This window comes from Grus americana, chromosome 1 (genome assembly GCF_028858705.1).
Source record: "Grus americana isolate bGruAme1 chromosome 1, bGruAme1.mat, whole genome shotgun sequence".
Classification (NCBI taxonomy): domain Eukaryota; kingdom Metazoa; phylum Chordata; class Aves; order Gruiformes; family Gruidae; genus Grus; species Grus americana.
The window spans coordinates 26,266,619-26,293,577 of NC_072852.1; the positions used below are offsets into that span (position 1 = coordinate 26,266,619).

Below are 26,959 nucleotides of genomic sequence, written 5' to 3' on the forward strand. Positions count from 1 at the left end.
TTTAGATTACGTTCAGTGGCTTGCAGAATGTTTGCCAAGAACTCTGCTAGTTTTCCGATTAAAAGTAATTTTGTGCTTCCTAAAACTTTTATGGTGCAACCAAGAATTCAATTTGTAGGGTCCATTAAAGGGGGTTACTGAGTGAACTTTTAATATAGACTGGAAACATTTTGAAATGATGTAATGGCTCAAGTTAATAGATTTGATTATGCTTATTAATTAACTGTTCTTAAATCAGCTAAAAGTAGCCTGTAAAATATAACTTTCAGTGCAATTATTTTCATTATTAAGGTAATTTTCACAGAATTCCATAACGTTGCCCACACTCCGTTTTTTTAGAGTGGAAGAGATGTTATCCTGTTAACTTTAAAGCACGAGAAAAGAGAAAATATGCCCTTGCTTAGCATCCTCTGGACTGATGCTTATACCAAATGTTATTTCAAAGGATGATGAGAGCCTAAGAGGCTAAGAAGGCGCCTCACCATTGCTGTTATACAACAAATCAGCAACTTGCCAAATTCCACAAGCCGAGGGCCCAAATTTCAAGTCCCCACTAAAATTTTAGGAATGCATGGTCTAACCAGACAGTTGCAGAGTATAACTTGGAACCTCTGCATACATTTTTGTCCTCACTTGTCATATAAACATCAGTGCCAGTGGCAGGACCCAACAAACAAGGAAAAAAGAAAGTAGATTCTATGCAAATTTAGGAAACAAGATAATACTTGCTTTATAGACTTTTTTTTTTAATTAAAAAAAGTGCTCTGTTTAAAAAAAAAAGAAAAGAAAAAAAAGAAAAGGCTTACATATTTCACCATTATGATTAGAGGAAATATGAAACTTTGGGAGCTGATTCCAAATGAATAGAAATTTTTTTCCATGATTTCTGTGAGAGTTTGACAAGACCTGTGGCTACTACTAAGGTTTTTAAATATGTTTGTAATGTTCAACTGTGGAACAATTTTTAAGGCGGATTGCTATTATCAGGTTCTAGTACAAAATGTCTCAAAAATATTCCAAAAGGACCCAGCCTGAATCTTGGCAAAGAAACCACATTATGCTGTATACAGGAAGCAAGACATTTTGTCCTGCAGCACATCACATTAAAATGAATACTCCAAAAGTAAGAATGGAAAAGACATAAGCACCTGTGGGATGACATATTACTAAGTGATGTAACAACCGGGCCATTTTATTTACAAAGAAATGCTGTTGGAAGGAGAACATTAAATTATACATATACATACATCATATTTTAATTTAGCAATGTCTGTAGGGGGAAAACTTTTTAATCTCTTTTTTTCGAGAAAGAGCAGAAAGACTTTCACGTTGATCTCCATCAAATATATAGCAGAAGCATTACTGAGTCTTCAAATGAAAATCTAAAAACTTAATGGGAAGTCATACAATTTTTAATATGGAACTGGAACTTATAAAACTAGATGTAAATTTGTAAATGGTGATTTAATGGATGTTGACCAACTTGCCTACAATATTAGATAAATTCTACATGGCAAGATAACCCCTGCAAAAATATAAAAATACAAGGAGATAATTTTAATGTGCTCTATGTGAAATTCCCAAATCTACAAAAATTAAATTCAATATAACTAATATTGATGTTCTTAGCTTCCTTGGAATGATAAAAGAGGAAACAATGTAAAAATAGGGATGTTTTGGGTTATTACTGTGACATTATCTGTCCAGAAATACACTGTTAGTAAACAGGGCACTTTTAGTTATTACTGAATCGTAACTCTGCTGTGGTTTACTATCCTTTATGGCTGTATAATTATTCAGGTATTGACCAGGGAAAACTATAGAGAGCATATAAGAAATAGTCCTTTTGATTTATAGGGAGTTTCAAATCTAGATGAGCATATTTGGGCTGTTATGAATTACATCAGTGATTTCTATAGGGATCTCAGTGTCTAAACTGAAGCCAAAAGACTTTGAAGCTTTACACTTGCATCTGGATTAAACACTTGAAGTTTCAAAATAGGATGCTCGGGGATCCTCTTTTACAGTCATTTCAGTGAGAGTCGTCTTCACGTCAGAGGAGACACTCGGCAGCTCTCCCTGTACAAAAGCCCAGCATTTACTCAGGCAAAAACCTGCTTTGACTGCACCGAGTATTGAATGTGTAAGGATTACAAATTGTGTTTTATGAGCTGTACTGCAGAAAAGTGCAAATGAAAACATTGTGGAGTGTATGAAAACCATACCGAAGGTCACATATACAGCATGGCTATGCTGGTGTCATCTCACTGACGCCAGTGTCTTTCACCCTAGATGAGGCTCTCATCCAGGATCTCTGTTATTTATATGCGGTGAGAATAATGCCTTAAAATAAGATAAAATGGCTTTTCTTCCCAGCTAACTGCTTTCTTATAAAGGCTTATTAATTAGAAGAAATACCAAAAACATTCAAAATGAGGCTGGTGTTGGAATTCACAAGAAAACACAATTCTCTTGTCTTACCGTAGTTTTTTCCAGGCAGTGAAGCAGGTGGTGGTGCTGCGTTTCAAAGGAAGAGCCAGATTTGCTAACAAAGGCCTGTTCTTCTTCACTGGAGGACTGTTAATACATAGAACTCTGTATTATTCTCATTTGTGAACAAGAGGGCTCTTATCCAAGTATTTGATCAGAACTAATCTGGATTGTACACGGTAGCATAACTGCAATGCTTCATCTACATGATATAAGCCAAATTATTTTTGGACCTGAATTATCTTTTGCATGTTTGTTTTTTAATCAAAATATTTTCTTTCCTTCTCTTGCACCTGCTGTTATATGTTTCCATCTTAGATCTTCTATGCATAGATGGAATAGTACAATTTACAAGTGCAATCAACATGTAAGCCTTGAATGTTGAATCAACGCATGCTTAAAATTATCATAAATTTAAGTGTCAGTAAAATATTTTTTTTTCCTGGGAAAGTGCCTCATTTGAAGGAAATTAAACATAGTTGTCCTCCTGGGATCATTTCATAGCACTAAAGAATTTGTGGTATTGCTGCTTACACAAAAATTCATGTCAGTGATCCCAATCTGCTGAGTTTGGAAAGCGTATAGCAGATGTTACTGACACAGAATGAAGAATTAAGTAGAAAGCATCCACTGTTTATTAATTGCTTTCATAATTATTCACTAGAAAGCAGAAAACTAAATAGGGGAGGAAGCGGGATAATAGGAAAGATTACAATTCAACTTCGGGATATTTGAAATCTGCATGGCAATTAAGCTATTTGGTGTCTTTTTAGTTCAAAGATTTGAGTTCTTTCAAGCAGAGGAGGAAGCGAGGGCTCTGCCTGCTCATCTTTTGTGCCAGACCGGACGGAGAGCCAGCCACTTCCTCCTCTTCTGGCTATAGGTTAAAGCGTTTGGCTTTTTAACACATACTGAACAGAAAGGGCATAAAGGAATGAAAGCCTTCCTGTATCCCTCAGGGAACTGCCTCAGTGCCAGAAAACGCCAGGGATTAAAACCCGCTGTGTTTTCAGTCTTTCTCAGCTGGCTACAGCTCCGCACGGCTGAGGTGCTGTCTCCGGCAGCACGGGTCGCTGTGGCTCCCAGTCCCAGCCGCTGCCTGGGGCTTCTGCCTCTCGTCCTGGCTTCCTCAGCAGGGGTAAGGGTGGAATTTGCTTCAGGTAACAATAGATTTCCAGGCATCTCAGTGAGGTAGTCACCGAGATTCTCCTTAGAGCACAGTAGGCCCTTCCAGGGAATGCTCTTCACCCTGCAATGCCCTGCAGTACAAATGGCACCCCAGAGCTACCTCTCTCCCTCGCTGATGATGAGGCCTGGTTTTGTCACCCATGTTCTACCTGTCTAAAGACAAACGAGACAAATCCAACCTACCTCCTAAGAAGCAAACACTGTAATTTATTAATGAGGTCTTCTGCAGGATCTAACTGTAAAAATGTGGGTTACATTTGAATCCAGCATTTCTGTCCGGCCATTTCCCTCATCTTTTACTACCTCATCATCGACTCTCAAAAGCTTCCTTCAACAATAGTGATTGTCCAACTTATCCTTCCTTAATCTACCTCTAAAGTTAACATTACCTAAAGACCCGAGCCAACTTGCCCTGGTGATAAATAGAATAAGCTACTGCTGGGCTGTCATTAAGCTGTTTTTCTGGAGGAGGAGGATATAAAAACATTACCTGCTGCAGCTGGTTACTCAGTAAGCCATTTCGTTTGCTCTGCATGTAGGCATTAGCACTCCCACTCTTTGCTGCACGGATTCGAGCAAGTCTGGCTTTCTGTGTAAATAGACAAAAGGAAGAGTGCCACTTGTACTTGTATCCATTATTCTGTTTATCTAAAACTGCTAATTGGAATCAGCTGCTTATGAATACCAATATCATAACCACTGAGAGGCTGCACTGCATCTCTCCTCCAGGTGGAGCAAATCATAAGTGCCTTCCCGTTTAAAATGCAAATGACAGAAGTTTTTATTTGTTTGCATGCATCGGCTATTAAGAACAATGATTTTGAAGCAGGGGTTAGACAGATCATCATGTAAATACCTTTTTTTTTAAAAAAAATTTTTTTTTATTGCTGTAACTGTGCTGCTCCTTATGCCTTGTGGGTCAGGAACAGCGGCATCCATCTCAGCTGCTCCTGTAGTGAAAATCTCTTTAAAGGGGAAGAAATGGTTCAGAAAAAACATAATATTGCAACTGCTGTGAGCTGGTTTCTCAGAGCCTTCTGGGTTTTTAGAGTGGCAGAATGTGGTAGTGTTTTTTATGCTGTCTCCCAGCTAAGTTCCTGAATGCTTGCCAGGCCTTAAAAAGCCTTTTTACCTCTTCATGTCTATTGGTGTAATACTTGTCATCATTGGTCATAATCTGTCCATAACCTGGTTTTTCAGAGACTGCAGGCATCAAATTGCTGAGAGAGATTTGGGCAGGTGAGCTTCATTGTTTGTGAAGGTGACTTTCATCCCAGAGTAGACGGTGGCTCATAAGTGAAGGACACTTTGCATCCACTGACTTTTGTAGAACAGTTAGAAGCCAAGATTAGGGAAAAGTGAGAAGAAAAAACTCTCTCAACCAATAACATGGAAAACAGAAGCTTTCATGGGATTTTTAGGATGGCATCCTAGTTCTGTAATTTTTGTGGCTGGTTACATGTGTAAGAGGGAGTCTGGATTTATCTTCATGCACTGGTTTCTGATTCTGAAAACCAAATGCCGAGCAGCATCTGGAGTTGAATGGCTGCTGAAGCACAGAAGGAAACACAGTGAAGAACTTGAAATACTGACTTTGATATATTAATAAGCATTTTCATATCTGATAATTACTCAGTTGATATTTTCAGAAAATAGAGGGAACATCCCCCCCCCAATTTATGTGGCATTAAATGTCAGCATGAAATGATTGAGAATCCCTGAACACTTACACAGGGAAGCAGCCTGGTCACTGCAGCTGCCAGATCTCTCTGGCATGATTAATAATTAACTGACTATGAGGAATGACTCAACACCACGCTTCTTTGCACTCACAGCCTCAAACTTACAGATCTTCTCTGCAGTGAGCCAAGAAATTCATGAAAGCTAACAGCGAACATGGCTAGAATCTGGCTTATGTTATATGTCATGTATTTATTATCTTTTAATTGTTCTGAAAGAAAATAAGATAATGCTGTGCATGTGTGCATCACTGAGTCAAAAAGCTCACATGAGAGGCTGTTGCCTGATTTTGTGATATATTGGTCATTTTAGAATAACACATGGGTTTGTCACCTTCCTTGGTGCACACAGCCTTTCCAGCTATGCGGTTGATGCACCTTATTCTCATGGTAAGGAGTGAAGTGCCCGGATCACCTGCATGGTGTATCTGCACAGGTGAATTCCTACCTTCCCCTTCCTCCTGTTAGCACTGAAAGGACACCTGCAGCCCCACACTCCGTCACCCTGGGTAAGTCCCCAGAGACTGGACTGGGGGTAAATGTCCAGTTAGGGCTCTTTCACTGAGCATCACGGTTGACCATCCCCAGGCAGCCTGGCGTGCTGCAGTGAGCCACCCGAGAGGACAACGCGCCAGGATGGCCTGGGGTCCCCAGGAGCCCACCAGTGGGAGAAATGGTTAAGAGCTCTGACACTCCGGGCTCACAAGGGCTCTTTGGTGGCACATCCAGGACCAACGATGTGGCTAGGGCTGAGTCCTGGCAATTAAAAATACCCTTGGGCAGGTGGAAAATATGTTATTTTCAAGGTAGAGCTCTTGACATGCAACACCAGCATTATGGGCTGAAGGCTGGGGGAAGAGATTTACTTGCACCGTGGAATAGCCATGGGTTGGGACACGTGCACTGGGTTATGCTCATAAATATATTAAAGGTCTCTCTTAGCACGACTGTTTAGCCTTAGGAGCTTGAGATGCTTTAGAGATGCCTTTGCAGGGTGCAACACGAAGTCCCATAAATAAGTGATTTCAGTCACAAATGTTTTAGCTGCGGTACTTTTCAGTGTGCTCTTTATACAGGGAGATTCATTAGATTTAATGAACAAACATTTTACGTACATTAGTTATGCTTTTTCTTTTAGCATGCATATTCATTTTCTCTTTCAGTGATTGAAGCAATAATTATGGTGCAGCACCATTTAATAAAGAAATATAAAAAATATAATGGTTCACCAGACTATCTTAATATATCAATGTGCTACAACACATATAATATGAAGGTTGTACTTTCCATGTGAAGATTTCAAATTGCAAATATGAATTTGTTGCGTCCTAGAAAGCTTTTGTGAAGTGGAAAGTAATAGCTTACATCTTTCTAGCGGAGATTCATTCAGGTGGCCTGAATTTACATCATTTACCAAAGAGAAGACAATAAATCTATTACCAAGACAGGAACCAGATATTGTGGCTTCCATGCTTATACTTCAGCTTACAGAAAATACTACTGAAAATGGAGGTGTTTACAAATCTGTTGAAGTGATAAGATTTCTTTTCAGTGCTTCTGCCTATTTTATATCAGAGCCTGTAGTGTGAGTAGTCTAGTGACTCCTCACAATTCCTGTCAAAGAATCATTAAAAGCTCATGTCACCCACAGGATCTTAAGGGCTGTGTGCTGGGAATTGAATTCCCATGAAGGACACCAAAATGATGTGATGACATCAGGAAAACTGTGATTACAGAAGAACCGTATTTTTCATTAGTCTGTGAACTGCATTCTCTGTCACATACAACTGAAAGGGAGTGATAACTGCCCCTTTCAACCATTGCAAAGCCCTTCCTAACTCTCCCTTTTCATGGAATAGCTAGCAAAAAAAGAAAGGATTAAGGTCTCCTGCAGTAGATTATCTTATTTGTTGTGAGCTTTTCCCTGTTAGCCATTGAATGTGAAACTTTGATTTTGGTAATTTTTATGCTGTCTAGGACAAAACCAATGTAGCTGAAATGCAGTTCTTTTACTTATTCTGATGAAGTTCCACCATAATCATCTCATCTGAAACTTCCTAAAAACATTGATGATCAGCTGTAATTCTTACTGCATCCCTTGTATTTGCACTGAACTTCTCTTTTGAATGCATCGCTTTTTTTTTTCCTAGCTTCAAATTTTACAATTTAGAGGTGGATCCTTCTCTACGGCTGCACTTACAGAAACCTTACAAAGGGAATTCACTGTTATTCAACAACAGCTAGCTCTGTCAGGTTTAGAAACAGAAGCATTTATTTTCACAAGGTTTTAAGTAGTGCTAAGTGTAGCACTGTGGGGTATTTACAACATCCAGCTTTTAACACTCAAGATGCCCTCAGCTGTCCAGCTGTGTTAAGAGAGAGATTTTATCAGGAACACTTTAGGGCAGGGCTTATTGCGGTACTGGGAATCATTTTGGGCAAGAGCCTCTCTTCAATTTGCTATGTAAGAAGCATAGGTAGCCTAGGTAATTTAGTAATTAGATAGCTCCTGTTGTCTCTCTTCTGCTGCTCTCCAGACCATGTAACTATCTTACTATCAAAACTCAAAAATTGCTAATTACTTACCTTGTATTTATTATTCTTTAATGGTCTTGTACAATTAAAAGATAAGAATTCCTTCACAGTCATTCTGTGTGTACTGGTTTTGGTCGGGACAGAGTAAAATTTCTTTATAGTAGCTGCTATGTTTTGGATTCACAACTATCTTTTAGCTACTGCTGAGCAGTGCTTACACAGAGCCAAGGCCTCTTCTGCTCCTCACACCACCCCACCAGTGAGGAGGCTGGGGGTGCACAAGGACTTGGGAGGGGACACAGCCGGGACAGCTGAGCCCAACTGACCCAAGGGATATTCCATACCATATGGCGTCATGCTCAGCAATAAAACTGGATGGGGATGGATGTTGGTGGGGGCTGCCATTACGCAGGGACTGGCTGGGCATCCATTGGTTGGTGGCGAGCAACTGTTTTCTTATACATCACTTGTTTTTCTTGGTTTTGATCCCCGCCTTGTTGTGTTGTTGTGTCCCCCTCTCGCCCTTAAAAAATTATTAAACCGTCTTTATCTCAAGCCACAAGTTTTTGCACTTCTGATTCTCTCCCCCATCCCACTGGGGGAGAGTGAGTGTGTGGCTGTGTGGTGCTTAGCTGCCTACTGGGGTTAAACCACAACACTGCGGCTCCTGGAGCAATGACCAAAATCGTCCAAAATTCAGTCACAGAATCACAGATTGGTAGGGGTTGGAAGGGACCTCTGGAGGTCATCTAGTCCAACTCCCCTGCTAGAGCAGGATCACCTACAGCAGGTTGCACAGGGTTGTGTCCAGGTGGGTTTTGAATGTCTCCAGAGAAGGAGACTCCACAACCTCTCTGGGCAGCCTGTGCCAGTGCTCTGTCACCCTCAGAGTAAACAAGTTTTTCCTCATATTGAGATGGAACTTGCTGTGTTCCAGTTTGTGCCTGTTGCCCCTTGTCCTGTCGCTGGGCAGCACTGAAAAGACCCTGGCCCCGTCCTCTTGACACCTGCCCTTTAGATATTGCTAAGTGTTGATCAGATCCCCTCTCAGTCTTCTCCAGGCTAAACAGACCCAGCTCTCTCAGCCTTTCCTCATAAGAGAGATGCTGCACATTGTTATTTACATCAGTTTTTGTTTGGCCTTTCAGAAATCCATCCTACATGTTTGCTTTCAAGTAAAAAATCAAGCTCATATTTCATGCTTTGATTTTCTAATTTTCAGTAATTGCAAATAATTGACTTCAGATTAGCTGACAATAATTTATGGGACATCAGCATGCAGTAGAGAAGAAAATGCTGTTTACTTTGTACATTAATGGATATGGAATTAAATGACGTTCATATATTTCTTGAGTTGTCCTTGCTTTCACAATCTATTCAAATTATTCTCAGTAAACACGTTTTACATACTTTAGTGCTAAATTCCAAAATCTTGGGTAAGTTATTCTGTTAGTTATGCCTCTGCAGCCCCACTAAGAACAGTAGCCTATATCTCATTTAAAGAAGTCATAATGGCTAGTAGGGTTCCTCACTGCAAACGCTCAGCTCTAGACTGCCAGGTGCTGTTAAGCAGTTGTTGTTGCAATTTATCCTAGAGCTATTTATACTTATCTAGTAAGTAATTATTCATAACTCGACAGATAAATACATCATGTACAATCAATAAATAATAAAGCCAAGCCAATCTTCAGGATATATTTTGCTATGCAAAGGCAGAAGACCATACTCACATGAAAGATTCAGGTTGAATTTTATATATTAAGTTAGGTTTTGGAGCTGATAGTTGTTTGGGTGTTCTGTTGAGGCATCATGCAAAGTCACTCTAGGGAGAATGTGCCTGGGCAACTAAAATTAAGGCTCCTTCAGTTGTCAGATAATGAACAATAACGGGCAGATGGACTCACACTTAGGACTTGATGGCCTAGAGGATACAAGGCTCTTGCCTTCAAAAGATGCAGAAAAATAGATGTATGGAAAACAGGGAAGGCAAGGAATGCTTCATGTGGGGTGAGGACAACCTTGTCATCATAAGAACTGCTGCAGTATGTTGGGATGGAGCAGACACCTGTTCAAAGAGGGTAGCTATGCCTCCTCCTTTCCCTTCCCTGTGAATGTGGCACTGTGAGGGTTTAGCCATATCTTAACATTGGATACCTATCAAATATGGAATAGGAAATTGTATGCACGATGACCTAAACCTTTCTTTTTCCTTTCCTTTCCTTTCCTTTCCTTTCCTTTCCACATGGACCAGGCACAACACATCTACCATTAACTTTGCCACCTGAAAGTACTGATGGGCAACCAAAATAACTTGAATTCTTGAAGTTGTCTCTATCTAAGAAAAGCTCCACAAATAGGATTCTTCAAAATTATCTTAGTTGCGATAAATCTGCTTGAGGAAAAGGCATAGTAAGACTACAGGGCATAATTAGTTCTGCTGTGAATGCTAATATCCATCTATCTATCTATCTATCTATCTATCTATCTATCTATCTATTTATTGTCGGGATAGGTTAGATCCTTGGACCTTATTATCTGATACAAGAAAATGTTCTGATTTTTTTTTTTTTTTTAATATATTGAGGTCTCTTTTACAACAATGTACCATGGTTGGAAGCAGGAGTTTCCATTAAAATGCATTCAAAATGAGAAGGTATGTAAATAATTTTCTCTCTCTCTCATATTTTCGTGATCATTAATGTGCAGCATCTTTTTGCCAAAAAGAAACAAATGGGATTGCCTAATCTTGAATGACTGTGCAGAACTCAGTAAATGCACATACTGATGGTCACATGGCTCTTGAACAAACCTAATATAAGTGAGAAATTTTTTTCTGCTGAAAATTGCCAGTGCTCTTGGGAGTAGATTTCAGCTCTTCACCGGAGAACTTCGTCTTGAGTTTCCTTACAGCCCAAATGTTTTGCCATTTCTGAAGACTACCTTGATTAAACTTCTGTATGAGATATTGATAAAGTTGCGCAATTCAAATATCCAACTCTCTCAATCAGATGGAAGCTGCTGTAGCCAGCAAGAGGTACCATCGCCTGCAGGGATTCATGCTGTGCTCCATGAAACAGCACCTTTTTCCAAGCTTATGTTCTTCAGCCTTAGAGAATAGAAATAAGGTTGGTGCCTAGGGAAACATTTATTTTAGAAAAGTGTGTAAAGCTTCTATTGTATTGAACGAAGAAGGAATTTCAAACTTCAATAATGTGACCTTTCTGCTTGAATATTCTTAAACAATGCAGTAGAACCCTCCTGTGGAATGCAAGGCTATACTTCATAGCTAAATATTGCTAAATATGGATTATACAGTACCCAAGAAGTGCTGTTTGTTGATTTTTTTTTTTTTTTAGTCCGTCAGAGCAATATTCAGTTCAACATCTCAGTCATTTTAGATTGACAGAGATTAGCTTTGCAATAGGAGATATCAATGAAACACACATCCAGTGCTAAGTTAATTTCTCAAAGCCATTTTCTCCAAAGCAAGAAGGGCATAAACATGGTCAGAGGAAATCTCTCATCCTTACTGTTGGCATTGTTCTGGGAGCACAGGAAAAGACACTTGGCAGGATTGCCATTCATCACTTCATATTCCTGTTTGAAACATACAATGAGCTCATTGTTTTGCAAGGAGAAAAAGTCAGTTATTAACTCAAGCAGTTTCTATTCAGGAAGAGATTATGGGGAATATCAGCCAGTCTGACAATCTAATTTTTGCAAGGTATTTTCTAGTGTCCATCTCTTTTTCATTGGCAAGTGTAAAGCAGGCATAGAAAATTCTGTTTCATGACACGCAGTAGGAGACAGTTTCTATCTAAAGGAAGGCTGGTTGTGTCTGCTGTTATTATGAAAGCACAGAACAGGCTCATTGATTGCTGGGATCAAGCAGATCTGTTACCCATGACTGGCGGAGTGCTTGGAGGCACAGTAATGAAGCACTGTGTTCTGGCTGATACATACTGTTCTTTCTCTTTGTGCTGCCATTACACAAACAAAAGTGAAAAAGCTCTTGACAAAAAAAGAGTAGTCTAGAAGGGATGTGTTCTCTGCATGCTCCAGCTGTGGAGGAGGGGAATGCACAGCTGGAAGTAGCACGTGGGGCAAAATGACATACAAAAGGGTGGGTGGAATTAGTAGATAGGTAAGACATGGTATTTGGATCACTGAAGCAGCCTATATTTAAAATTTGGTTTCCAGAAAAGTGTGACATTTCTGTGATATGCCTGGTTTCTTTTATGGCCATTTTCCTCATCTGACATCATTATTCCAAGATGTGACCATTAAAGGGTGCAATATCTTCAGCCTGGGACTATGACTGACTTTCTTGGCCACGTACCTCTGTTTCTCCTGATTTTAAGATATTCTGGGAATGGTATCACTGCGTACATTTACTTCACTTCCTTTTTATTAAGAAATCAGTCAAAAAGGTGGCCAGAAAGAAAAACACAAACATTTTCTATCTTTAAACATGGTGCTGTTGTCTTTATGAGGCAGATTCAGCCTGCGGCTGCCCATGTTCCCTGGTCTATGTATGTGGTCTCCAGCCATGGCCTGCCTGCACATCCTGCTCTCCCTGAATCACCGGAGACTCAGGACCTCTGAAGAGGGGCCACGGGACCACAAAAAGCCCAAGTGGTGACACCTCAGCCTTGGCAATCTTGCAACCTGTGTTGCATCCAGAACTTTCTGACTGCTATCAGCAGAGGAGCAGAAGGTAATGCATCTCGGCTCCTGTATCAGGGCTTCAGGTGCCAATGGAGGATGTCTGAGCTGCTTAGTGTTGCACGGTTGGGTAAAGTGGATTGGGACCAGTACATTGGCAGGGATGGGGAGACTGCCCAGGCTTGGCTGCATCTCTCCTGGTAAATAGTTCTTCCTGACTCCTGACCTTGCCCATATGGGTCGGGAAGGGAAACTGTCATGTTGTAGAGCTAGTTGATATTTTAGTGAGAGCCTCAGCAAATCAAGGAAGCTGGAAAAACACTTTTGCTTTTGGCTTTTCCTGAGAAAGCTCTTTTTCTGAAGTCTTCTAAGCAAACTAGAGCTGATGAGACAAGTTCCCCAATAATCAGATACCCCAGAGACTGAACCTGAGAATTAAACACATGGATTCGTGAAGCAGGCTGTTAGGATAGACATTAGAAACCATTATTAGGTTTTGTTGTTTTGGGTTTTTTTGGTTGGTTGTTTTTTTTCCTCAGAAGACCCTGGTGGAAAGTAAGTCTGCCTGAAAAACACAGAAAAATCTTCATTGGGCGGGACTGCAGCTATTGTCTGAAAATACTAGATCTAGTCTAATAAGTAGGATGAATTACGATAATAGATCTGTAAGTTTTGAGAGAGAAGATAAATGAACTTTTTTTCTTTCACTAAAAATAACACAGTATTTGCATCTGGGACAAGGGCACATAGATATAGTAGTTTTCTTGCTAAGAAACCAAACTCACTTTGAGGATGCACAGCATATCACAAGTCATATTTTATCTATTGCTCAACAACAAAAAGGGGAAAAATTAGGACCTCACCTTTTGTGCCCTGCGCTTGTCTGCTCGTTGATTCTGGTGGTAGATACGGCTGAAGTTGGAGACAATTACAGGAACTGGCAGAGCGATGACTAAGACCCCACTCAGGGAGCATATTGAACCAAAAATCTTGCCAGCTATTGTCTTCGGCACCATGTCACCATACCTGGGTTAAAGAAAACAAAATGTTTAGTAAAGACAAAAATCTCCTCTAAGTATTGAACTGCACGACAGATTTTCCTTCTCTCGCAAATAATAATCGCTGCATATAAATAATACTTTATACACAGATGCATACATGTACTGCTTGCTCAGTGTTGTGCACACATAATTTTAATTTCAAGCTAATGTGGGGTATCCTGTACATCAAACTGTGGGCATCTATGTTTTACCTGCTCTAGTCTTCCCAGGTTGCCTCTGTTGCAATGGAAAGAGGGTGACCTTGCTAAGGAATAAAAATTAGTGTCGAAATTAACTCCTTACCCTGTTTGCTTGTTGGAAGAGCTCAACACTTTCCATTGGCAAGATCCTAGGGAGACCAGCTGGCAAGTTAGATGCCAAGCTGGATGACCTGTTGTGTCCCTAAGTTGATATAGTACCAAAGGAGGGTAGTGCAGTTTTGGAACAGGTTGCCCAGGAGATTGTGGACTTTCTATCTTTGGAGATTTTCAACACTTGGCTAGACAAAAGTATGGCTGACCTAAGCTATTGTTGTTGATAGGCTGCCTTTGAGTGGGAGGCTGGACTAGCTGACCTCCAGAGGTCCTTCTATGGTCTAGCCAAAAGCAAACATGAAAACCTTGAGCCACAAGCAAGCAACGAAACAAACTCTAACTGCAAATCCTGGCAGTGCTCAGAATTACTAGGGCTACCACCTTTCTTTATGATGTTGGATATTCTTTTGTCCAGCAAGTAAGAACATAGTGCTGCTGAAGTATGTAGAGTCACTACAGTGACAGCTTATTAAAAGATACCAGCTCCTTACACTCTGCAGAGTGCCATATTCTATAGACAAGTATGTAATTAGACACTACAGAGTTTAATAAAGAGATAAATTACCTTCTAGTACCATTCTGTTTTTAATTTTACTGGATTTTAAGTTATTATTAAACATTGATTGTGGCATGTGGATTTAGTATGCTTGTGAGCAGAGAAATAGCACATTCCCTATTGCAAAGAATTTATAAACTGTTAACACAAGAAAAGGTAAGAAATAAAACTGCAGGAGGGGCAGTGTTTGGAAAATGTTACCTGGAAAACAAAACCTGTCTGTTCAGCAGGAACTGGAAATAATAATAGAGAAGATGGGGGGAGTTTTCAAGTCACATGGTCCAAATTGTGCACCTAATCATGAGAAGGAGGGGATACAGGGATGAGGATATCTGATGATGGAGAAACTATTCTCTATGGGGTTAGAGAATACCTTCTAGGAATGAGAGCTCAGCATATGTCAAAAGGAGATTATGTATCACCTTGTAGGTGAAGATGAATGGTGTGCATTTTGTAAGATAAGAGGAAGGTTTTTAATGTAAATATTCAAATAAATTGTCATCCAGGCAGATATAATATAGATGACCAAGTCTCAGACTATTGACAAAGATTATGTTTTGTAAAATAAATGTTTAGTTGCTTTACAAAGCATGCCCAAGTGTAAAATATTTACAGGAAAAATTACACTAAAATTTCTACCAATAAACCCCCCCACCTGCTCAGAATTTGAATGCTATTAGTTTCTGATTTTGTGACATGCATAAAAAGACATAATGTAATAGAATCCATCTTCTAAATTATTAATATAGCTGATCTTAATTACAAGATGTATAAAACTGGAAAAATGCTAGAAAAATAATCATGCTTTCCTTCACATCAACATTTCCACCTCACAACACAGGCATTTTCGGTGCTTATGTTCCTAAGCCGGAGCTGACTATCAGCTGTCACAAGTGATGCATGCCCAGCTGTTCTTTCCTTTGGGCAGGGAAGTGGATAAACGACCTTTCAAGGTCCCTTTGACAAATGGGATCCCCGACACCTAACTAACCTCAGGGTTTTTTTTCAGGTGGAGTGGTGAGGTGAGCGGTGAGCACGGGGCCAGGCTGGTGAGCTTAGGGGAGAAGTCCTAGGATCAAATCACTGATAATCATTGCCAGAATACAGTACTTGTTACTGTTTTACTTCATCCTTTTAGATACAATCCAAGTATTTTCTTAAATTCAATCGAAGTGTGTCAACAGAAAGCTATTTAAAAGGTAATATTTATTTACACACACTTGACACAACCAGATCTCGGAATGGAAAATTTACACATGCCCAGTATTACTGGAAAATATCTTTTAAATTAGATTCCTAAACCTATATCGAGATGCCTATCACTTGAAATGTGAAATTCCTGAACCTTCATAAGCTCACATTGTCACCGATGGCTGCTGTGGACAGAAGGCATTTGTGGCTCTAATTAATTTGGTTTGAAGTTGCTCAGGGATATAGTTCATCCTGTTAATAATGTGACACTGTTATTACGTGAATCAAGTGCAGACTGATGCTTTAGGAGTGGTGACAGGAACTATTAGCTGATCTGTCTCTAACATTTCAGTATTTATGTGTGGACCTACCTACTGACATAAGGAGATGCCTTTTCACAGTATTTCAGTGTTACAGAGTGAAATAAAAAAAAAAAGAGGATTGTTTGATATATGAAGGTATTCTGCAATGTTTTTCTTACCTGCTGGGCAAAATGTCAGGTAGATGGATATACTGCTTATTTTTAAATAATTTGCTTTTGATTATTTTTCTATTTCAGCTTGAATAAGTTGTAGTACGGTGACATTTTCCAAGTGTAATGCTGTTTGTCCATTGCTTAGTGCTAATAATATCGTTCACATCATTAATAACTCCTACATAAGTAGTTTTTCTCCTGTTGATAAACACTGTGTTGGAGATGTTTAAATAAAACTACCATCAGAAAGAATGACTTCCGAGAAATTAGCCTTCCTGCACAGGGTGAGAAACATATTTGCTCACATATTTGTGACAAAACAGAGTTTTTACTACATTTACCCTGGTTAGCCTTGCTCTCCTTGGAGACAGTGACACAGATTTCAGTCTAGTGTAGGCATGACCAGAATTGTTAACGAAGTTCATTCTGCTGGATTAAACATTACCTTTAGGTATACCTCATATATCACTGAATACCACCAGTGGAAGTGGATGACATAAAATGAAGGGAAAATTTCTTCCTTTACCTCACCTGTAATTGCTTTCTTCCTTGAAAAGTCTAAACTAAAAAAGAACGCAACTCCATTTTCATATGGCAGGGTAGCTTTGTGGTGCTTGTATTTCAAAGTGGAAAAATTATACTTGATCTCTAAAACAAATTCTAAATTCTGCAGAAAATCTCATCTCTTCAGTCATGGAGGCAACAAATATGGAATCTTATTAAGCAATTTTCACAGAGCCACTTTTCAAAAGGAAACTATTTCAAGGTTTTATCTGGTGCTACCCTGCTTGTCTCACTGCTCTTCAGACTAACTGTACACATCTTCTCCTTTGTAAGCTTTTTTTCCTGGTTGCAGTCTTTTCATAGCTTTGTGCATAGTCTGTTCCACATATGTCTATTATTGTGGCCAAAGCTCAAGTCAGTCTTCGGGCATTTATGATTTGTACTGACAATCTAATTTTGCAACATCAAAAGTGTCATCCCAATATTGTATGCTCTGGATGAGTGAAGAAAAAGAGATGTCATACCAATCCCTGTTATCAATCAGGTGCATTCTACTTCATTAGCCAAAAAGGGAAAGGAAAAGGCTATGACAAACTAGATATGTCAATCAAGTCTTATCAAATCACAGAAACTACACGATCAAACTAATGCCTGGGTTTCACTAGACGAAGTCCAGACAGGTCAGACATGTGCTACTGCTTGCAGTCCATGGGTATGCGTTCACTAAGTGACGTCGTACAAGGATGGATGGATTGAGAGGCATGTGTGTTTGTCCCAGTTGTTTGTATTCAACAGGTGACAGACCACTTTTGTGTATTTGACTCCTTACTGCACGGGAAGAGAGCAAGCCAGTGGATTCCTTTATTTTGCAAATACTGGATCTTTCAGAGTACTGATCTGAGTAATATCCCGTCCCTGGAAGTGTTTAAGGCCAGGTTGGATGGGGCTTTGGGCAACCTGGTCTAGTGGAGGGTGTCCCTGCCCGCAGCAGGGGGGTTGGAACTTGATGATCTTTAAGGTCCCTTCCAACCCAAACCATTCTATGATTCTATGTTTCTATGATCCTATGAATATGGGCATGATTTCCTACAGCTTTGCACGAGAGATTTGAGGGCATGAAATGCAGCTTGAATCACACACACAAAAGACTGAACTGTTGTAATAGCTTGGGAAACATGAATGTACTTGGGTAAACAAATGCACATTCTGTAACACAAGCCTTGCCACGTCAGAGCTTGCCCATGGACATCCACCTGCCAAAGCCATACTGCTTTTCTAACGGATAAACAGAATATATCTGATGTTGCATACGCACAGTTCAAGAAATCTCAGACAACAGAGGCTGTATTTGTGGCATCATCGGCTATTTATCTTATTCCTGAATCTAATGAAGACTGGGTTTTGATGGCTTTAAGATGGAATGGTTCATAAGACAAAGGTCTGAATTACAATTAAAACGAGTCATACTTTTTGGTCATTTTTCTTTGATGCGAGCAGGGAAGGTCTTTTCCTTAATAATCTTTAAAAATGAGAGGAACAATGCTGCTTATTTAAATTCTGTTTGTTTGAACACAGGAGTAATTTTTTTCAAGCAAAAAATAAGTGTTTGTGGAGGACAAAATAAGTAATCACAGAAATTGAAAATTAGTCATATTTTTGTGTGTGTTTGACAGATCAGAAATTCATATTCGGAATAGCGTACTTTGGATAGAAACATCCCCCCTGGGTGACCTCTACACCAAAACTCTGAAATTGTAGGACATAGGTAGTAAGAATAAATCCAGGATGTGCATTTTAACAAAGATCAAACAGTTTAGGCTGATACTGACAGATACATTTAAGGAACAAAATTGTCACTATTCAGGAAAATCTAGCTGCAATTACATTTTCTGACACTAGAGGGCATAAACGCCATTAAAAATAAATGCAAATTAAAAAACATTTTTAAATACGTGTTACAAATACATGTGCCCTCTCCCACCTCCTTCGAATTCATTTACATACTTTAAAAATATTACATTGATTGAGGGCTGTTTTCAGCTCCCATCTTACTTGCTGAAATGGGAAGCTAGTAACATTTTTGTTTTCAAACATGTAGAACATGTTAGAAAATAATGGAGCTGTAAAATAAACGAAAAGTCATTAAAATTAACTTGGTAATATTTATTTTAAAAGTGAGGGAATTTGTGACCAAAGAACAATGAGAATAGTACAAAATCCATGGAAACTAAACAATCTTTGTAGAAGCCATCGCAGCACTTTTTTTTTTTTTTTTCATGTGTGGGAGACAAATCACGTTTCCCAGTGGACTTAGCATGGCATTCTGGCAGAGTTCAAGCTTTTTGCAGTGGAGTTGATTAACAGAGTGGTGCCCTGCTTCTCCAGGACAAGGTCTATCCTCTCATCCTCCAGCTGCTCGCTTGCTCTGGGCAGGGTCGGTGCTTTACCCACCTGGGTGGGATGATGCATCCGCCCTCTCGCTTCCCGTCTCATCTTCGCTAATGGCCGTTTCCTGCTCTCCAGGAGCCGCAGGCAGAGCCCCAGAGGTTGCTCTGGTGAGACTCTCGGCGAAGATTATACAGCTGCTCATCGGCCCATGCGTTTAGGCAGCCAGCCACCCAATCGGGCACGCGCTTACGCGCCGGCAGAGGCAAGAAAAGCAATTCCCAGCCTCTCCGACACTAACAGTAATCATGATGAATCTGCAGCCTTACCTAGGTCTTAAAATAGCTTAGTGATTTTAGAAAAGTAATTTCTAATAAGACAAAATATTGCTGTTAGTGTGAGATGCGGAACATTACATAGATTATTCCAAATTTTATTCCAGCCTAGGGAGATTCTGCATGGAATTGCAAATAATCTTCCTGGCTGCTTTTACTGCTGCGAAGGGCCCTCTGTTGCAATAGCCCTCTCCTGCTCAGTAGTGATGGACGTGGTCCCCTCTGGGGTCCACAAATGTTCCTCCAAGAGCTGGCCAGAATGATTGTTCATGAATGATAAAAAACCACATCTGCTTCGCAAGCGTGGCAGTGCTCCCTGGGCTTTCCAGCCTGCAGTGCAAGAGAGTCAAACTATTGCCCCTGCACCTGGCTGCGTTTGCAGTTTCTGAAATATAAAATTTCTAATAAAATTCAGGGCTTTTTTTTTTTTTTTTTTTGTATGTGCACCAGGGCTTTTACCCAAGAAGCTTAAACAGATTTGTAAAGGTGGACTTTAGTACTTAGAGGTCAATAAAAGGAATTTTTGCATGGAAAAGTTAAAAGACTTGCCCAAGGAATCACTCCCGGGTTCTTGCAGTCAAGACAGAGATCCAGATAACCAAATTCCTTCTGTTTTCATTTACCATAAAACATTAAACATGAAAAGGTAGAAAATATTTTTTTTTTTTGGTCATCTCTCCCTCACTCCGTAGGAAAAGCTAATATCCTAATTGTTCCGGAGCTGCTGCAAAGCATCACAGAAATATGATGTCTGGTTCATGTTGTATGGGGGCTATTTAAACCACCCGAGATACAGCTCAGCTGACTCCTAACAGCTGCATTACAGTTACACGGACAGACTACTGAGGTGGCATTTTGTTTTGTTTTTTTCCCAGATTTCAGAGGCAAAACTGAGCATGATTGTTTTTAGGAAAAAAGAGAATATTTCTGAATGGATCAGACACTTTTTATGAATCAGAAAAGCAACACAGCAGAAACACTGTTCTTGTTGCAGACGTTGCAAGCTGCCTTTCCTAGGTGATACCGGGACCATGACAATCACTGCCGAGTCTGTGTCTGCACACCAAGGCAGGCATTGGCTTGTGCTTTCAAACCTCTTTTTCACTTTTTTTTTTTTAATTTTTTTCTTTTTTTTTATTATTATGATGTAGCATCACAGCCCGTTATAGAGTATCTCAGAGTTGAGGTTTCCAGCACCAGCTTCTGTGATGGAAATGCTTACGCAGCGATAGATCTGCCATGTATTTGGTGGGGTTTTATGGTTAGTACAGCAGAGGGAGGACTCTGTGTCAGCAATAAAATTCATCAGCTGGACTGTCACGCACTCCAGAAAGGAGGAGTGACTGGTTAAGCCCTGCCTTTGTGCTGTCATCACAGACGTGTGAATAAACTGATCTCAATGAACTCCCTTCGCAATAAGGTTAGCTCTAGGACTAAGCAGATATGCTGCGAGGGAGCAAATACCAGTTAAGCACTTTAACTTTGAGACTAGTTAAGAAAAGACCATCAGTGAAGAACAGAAACTATCAATTTTTGAGAGTAGAAAAAGAAGTGCTACGCATAAAGCAATATTATAGAGATGTCAGATTATATCCGACAATTGCAAAATGGTGTCCTTGTCTAAGGAGGGTGCTGTAAATCGTTATAAAGCTGTTCCCTAGAGCTTCCAAGCTGCTTGGTGACTAAATGCTGGCAAGTTGACACTAATTAGTCATTTATTTCAACATTACATCCAACAACAGATAATTTAAATTGTTACTGGTAATAAGTTTAAGTGGAATTTCAAAATAAGCGTTTCAACTTTGTTGCCTTAAGGATTCAACCTATACATTTATAATTTGAAAAGTATCAAAGTTGCTGTTTAGGAGCTAATTCTGCTTTAAAAACACTACTGTATGTGAGAGTGAAATGATCCAGCGCTAGATTTGGAAGAATGATAGAGGTAAGTAAAAATGTCTTCATTTCCTAAAACTGTCTTTAGTCCTAAGAATACTATATCTAATTAACATAGAATTCATTTATTACTTTGTTGCATTACTTCAGAATTTCAAGTCTTTAAGATACCATGGTGATAAGCAGAGAATAAATGCTTGGCTGGATAATTATTCATAAGATGGTACAAGTGATTACAGGAAGAATATACTTTTCCTCTGTCACTCAGATACTTTGCATTTTCTGGGGCCTGATGTAGACATTCCATTTTTTTTTCATTCTATTTTATGTGAAGCCAACAGTAACTCAAAGAAAAAAATGAAAAAAAGAGAGAATTTGATCTTTACTCCTGCAATTCTGACTTACTTCCCTAAGAGAAAATGTTCCAAGGTCTTTGCTCCTAAAAATCGATGACTTACATTACTTATTTAGTCAGGACCTAATTTTTCAACAGTTCTTTTGTCTATGTGCCCACACACAAGCACATATATAGGATGAACTGACCAGCTTTTTCAAGGCTTCGAAATGAACAAAAGAATACCAGTAATAGGTCTGACCAAAGCTTCACCTAGCCTAGTATTCAGTCTTCAAAATTTAACCTGAAGCAAATGAACACATAGGGAGAAAGAGTAGGCTAAATACACATGATAATATCATTGAATGCTCTTCCATTCTCCAACCAGTTACAAATAACTCAAGAAGTGCTACAACTGTAGTTTCTTTGTAGTTAGTGATCCTTAGTGGATCACACTTCCACGGGCTTTGCTTTGTCCCCTTAAATCCGTGCACCTTTTTGGCATTCACAGCACTGTTTGACAGTTCCTCGATCGGTGTCCTTTTGACTGTTCCGACTACAGTTCCTTGCTTCGTATGATGCCACCACCCAGGTCCTTGTATTCAAAAAAGCAGCTGGTGCGTGATCTTTAGCCACCCTCCTCCTGCTACTTGTGTTTTTTTACCTTATGTCTTTTCTAGCCTGACAAGTCCTACTCAGCTCATACGGAATCTGCTCCCTACATGTGATCGTACCTCTTGCCCTTCTCTGAATCTTCTCCAATTCCTTTATACTATTTACAAGAAAACTAGACCAGAACTGCATGCAGTTTTCAAAGAAGAAGTACGTACATGTTGAGAATAGCTTATTTTTCTGTTGCCAACTTGGACAGTGAGCCATTATTATTCTTCACAATGTTAATATGTGATTTCTCACCCTTGTTATTTGTCTGTCCAAATCTTTATTGGTGGGAGCAAGTAAAATTTGCCTTACTTCCCAGATCTCTATCATTGACAGAGGAAAAAGAGCTGTTAGACTTCTGGCATAGCATGGGAATTTCGATGATTGTCATGACATAATCCTTACAAAACAATCAGTGAAATGGCATAGCTCACCCAGCACCTGTGTTAACCAGAGGAAGACAATGCACTCCTAGATTTGTATCAACATTTAGGTTAAAAGAAATGCATCTTTATTAGTCCTGTGAATACAATTTTTTTTTTTCTTTGTTCCTTCAGAAAATCCTTTCCTGGGAGAACCGCACTAAAAAGCAAATCAAAGTCAAAAGACATTGGTTTATATAGCATGGAGAAATAGGAACCAGGATGAATGCACACCAATCCCAAACACTTAGCATCTTAAATAAATTGATACAAATACAATAGAATATAAAGAAACTCCAGCAGTTCCTACTTGAGTCATTAACTGGAAGCAACATGAAAATCAGGCTATAAAAAGCCCCACCTTCAAAAGTATTACCATCTCTAGCCACTCTTCACATTAAAAGTGAGGGGTGAAAGATGGTCAAAGCCTTCAAGCCTCTGGCCATAGCACTGAGTAAAGATTGAGTAAAGAACCCATAGTACAGGTGGCAAACAAGAGCAATGTGAGATTTATTGACTACGCCAAGTATGGCTGTAAAGAGTCCAGCTGCAGGGTCCACTAACCCCCAGCAGGATGGACGAGGGTTTGACATATCCTCCTTGGGAAACGATTCCAAAGGCAGCTGCTATCAACCATCTCCCCCACCTGGCCTTGGTTCGTGGAGGATGCTCTCTGTTCTCTCAGACGCCTCAGGAGCACGTGGAAGACAACAAAACTACACCATTTCTGCATTCTTCTAGGAACACTGTTTAGTAAAACTTTTCAGCATTGTGAATAAAATTAGGATTGAGCTGTGAAGCACAGATTTCGGTGCAGATTCAAATGCGCCTTTCTGAAGCCCAAGGGTATGTTTTGATGTGCTACCTTGCTTCAGTGGAGGTGAGGAGAGAATTTTCCTATTAGTGGTGTGCTTAGGTGCAGTGTAGGTCCAGAGTTCTTGTTTCATCTCAGAAATATTGCTGAAAATTTTATGTAATTAATTTCTCCTACAGATTTTCTTTCAGTCGCAATACTTGTGCTAAACAGCAGTGAAGTCAAAACAAAGCATTGATCTGCCAATCCATTCCTAAATTTCTCTTGAGTATATATTAGCCATCAGGTCAAACTGCTCCAAGTATAAATCACATTAACACTAGAAAAGCACTGCGGAAGTTTGCAAGGACAGCCGTGCCTTTTTTGTGACAGCTACTGGGCACAGCACTGAGATCAGTGAGCTGATTTCGCTTGGGAAGCAAATCCAGCTGCTCCCACGTTCGAGTAAAACTCTGACTGACAGTGGTTTTAGCCACTGCTGGCATTAACGCTGCTCAGCGCTCTAACGGGCAGATCAAGATCTAGGGATGATTCCCAGCAAATTTGGAACTCCTTGTTCTGCTTTTTTCGACAAAGTACTAAACAAAGTCCCCAGTCTGCAGTACAGGTTTGCCTTTGCCCTTTGGCATGCCTTGTAACTAGAAAACATTCTGGTTTTTCTTCCACGTATTTAGTCCCGTTAGATAACACTGGAGTTTAATATGGTAAAATACTGATAGGAAAAATAATTCAAAACTGTTCTTGAAATAATAAACAGAATTATTTTCTTCTCTTTAAAATTAATCAGAACTCCTCATCCTCTCAACTTTCTCTTTATTACTGATTTTACTTCAAATATTTTCACTTTATTTGAAAACAGGCTATTGTGTCACGTTCAGCACTGGCCAGTTAGGCCAAACTAATTTTTTGCTTGCCAACACAGCCTCCCAAGGACCAGTATTATTTTTACATTCCTTCAGGCAAAGCTGAAAAACACAAAATAGCTTGTGTCAGTGTGACACTTCTACTGGCCTAACTCTCTAGGGATCTCTGCCAAATACTGAATACTTCAGTTAATTTTTCTCTAATGCTAACTCTAAATCTGGTAAACCAAGTGTAAAAACTACTCTAGTATATTTTTATACACACATATATATTTTATATATATACACACACACTTAGATAAGACTAAGAACTTTCCTTTTAAGGTAGTAATAATTGCTTTGTACACCTTTTCTGCACTAGAAGATTTATCATAATCCAAGATCTTAGTGTCCCTTTCTAGCTAGTAGTTGAGAAAGTAATTTTTCTGAGAGCATCTACTGTTATTTTGCCTCAAAAATTCAGCTCTTTCCTCTTCCATGACATTTTTCATGCCTTTCTATTTAGCATATATTTGAGAAAACACATCAGTGGAAGTTATGCAACTGAGTATGTACTATTTTTTCCTTGGTCTAATTGTCTTTTTTGCCATTTTCCAATTTTCAGGGATTTCTGAGCTTGCTCAGATAAGACCAGGAAAAATGAGACAATTCACATACTTCAAGTCTAGCAAAACAAAAACCTCTTCTGAGTTCACTCAAGACTCTTCACAACTCAGCTTTCCATCAGTACTAAATCACCCCAAACCTTGAAAGAAGGAGGGGATGTTATAGCATTCAATCCTCTTAAAGTTTCCTGGCAGAGTAATTCGTTTCAGCTGAGCATATTCCCTTTCTTGCAAAGAAACCAAATGCCTGTGCAAGCTGCTCTGCCCATGGACAGCTTAACCCTCACCCTCCCAGCTGCCAGGCACTGCCTCTGCAGGCTGTAAAAGCTTGGCATTACATAGTTTGTATAATTTAAATAGAGAAATTTTTCAGTTACAACACAAGAGAAGTACTGGATCAATGGTCAGGAGACTAAAGTCCCCTCTTCATCAGGTTGTGCAGTGTGGACTTTGAATGCTTCACCACCAGCTTTGAGTCTTGACATGACTTTGAATGGATAACTTTGGATGCAGAAAGGTAGCAGCATGTTACAAAGAGTAGAAATGGGTTTGCCTACCTCTGCCAGTTTTGCTAGCGCATTTTATAATGTGACCTCTTGTGTGCTAGTAATTGGACTCAAGCCACCAATGAATCTCTAAACGTTAGCAAACTGCAATGACGTGGTAATGACTTTCTGTCACTACTAACCTCATTCCTGTTTGAATTCATGTCCCATAACTGAAAGGTTCTGTATCTCACTACCAACCCTCTTAGTCATTCAGGCATGATGCTTCATAACTCTGATCACTACCATTCTTTTCACAGGTAGTAAAGAAATAAATTTTCCATGTGTTTTCTCCATTTTAGAAAAACGTCTCCCTCTCTGTTGTGTACAACATTTAAAAACTTTGTGCCAGAGCCATTTCAAAATCTAACTTTTTAGAGATCACTAATAATGCCTAAATTTTCTCATAGATCTCTCAGAAATGGAGCTTCTGGACCACTACACATCCTTTCCATCACATTTTTAAATGCAAACTCTGTAAAGTTTCAGTGTTCATTAAAACAAGTCTGGAGCTTTGTGGAAAATTTGCCAGATGCCCGATGATAAAAGCAAGGATTTTGGAAGGTCGTGTGAGACTTTTCTGCTGAGAGAGATGTGAGTGTAGATACTCTACATGTGCACTCAAGAAACAATGCTATAGGGAATGCTGGAAAGGGATTTTCTTAATCTCTTCCCATGCAGCCTGTGTTTCATAAAATGCTTAAATATTCAGCAAGCCAAGCCTGAAATTTGGTACAGTTTTAAGTGAACAATCAAACCACAGCTACAAGAAGCCCTGTAATTTTTTTTTTTAGCTAATTAATTTTCATTTTCTAATTATGACATAGAGAAAATACTTTACCCACCAACAGTGGGTAAAGCTATTGGGGAATGGAGCTTTCATGGAGGGTCAAATCCCTCATGCAGAAAAGCTTTTTGATCCTGGCTCTCCTCAGCTGGTTTGAAAGCACTAAACATCGAGGCTGGAATTCAGAGGCAGCACTTGTGCCTCCTTCCCTGCTTTTTGGAAGAAAAACCTTATCCTACCCTCTCTCTTCTTCAGGTTTTGAAAGACAAACATGTTTTGCTTAAGATGATGGCTCAGTATGTACTCCTGGAAGATGTAGCCCTCGTTGTAGCATGGATCTGGTTTGTGTGAGGGAGTAGGAATTCAGTCCCACAGCACTTCTTTGGCTTTTTTCCCACCAATTGGCTTACACTGACCTTCCCCAGAGGGCAGACTCCATTTTTAGGTGTCTAATTCTCCCGTCATTATTTGGCACAGCCTGTGTGCAAATCGTTATGCTTAATAATTAGATACTGCAGTGCTCAGGGTTGTGACACGAGACTTTCTGAATCATTAATATTATGCCTCCACTGTAATTCTTTCTCCTTCCAGAGGTTGTGTGTCATGCTCAGGGAAATGC

The 26,959-nt window shown here is 39.6% G+C and overlaps 1 protein-coding gene across 1 annotated transcript in view; it reads right to left on the minus strand.

Annotated features, from left to right (window-relative positions):
• The window catches only part of KCND2 (potassium voltage-gated channel subfamily D member 2), a 288,008-nt gene that overhangs the window by 6,486 nt on the left and 254,563 nt on the right, over positions 1-26,959 (minus strand). Inside the window, exons 3-5 of the mRNA XM_054813360.1 lie at positions 13,481-13,643; positions 4,169-4,267; positions 2,482-2,577 (exon numbers count right to left, since the gene is read on the minus strand). Of these exons, the coding sequence (XP_054669335.1) occupies positions 2,482-2,577; positions 4,169-4,267; positions 13,481-13,643 (358 nt within the window). The remainder of the gene's footprint in view (positions 1-2,481; positions 2,578-4,168; positions 4,268-13,480; positions 13,644-26,959) is intronic.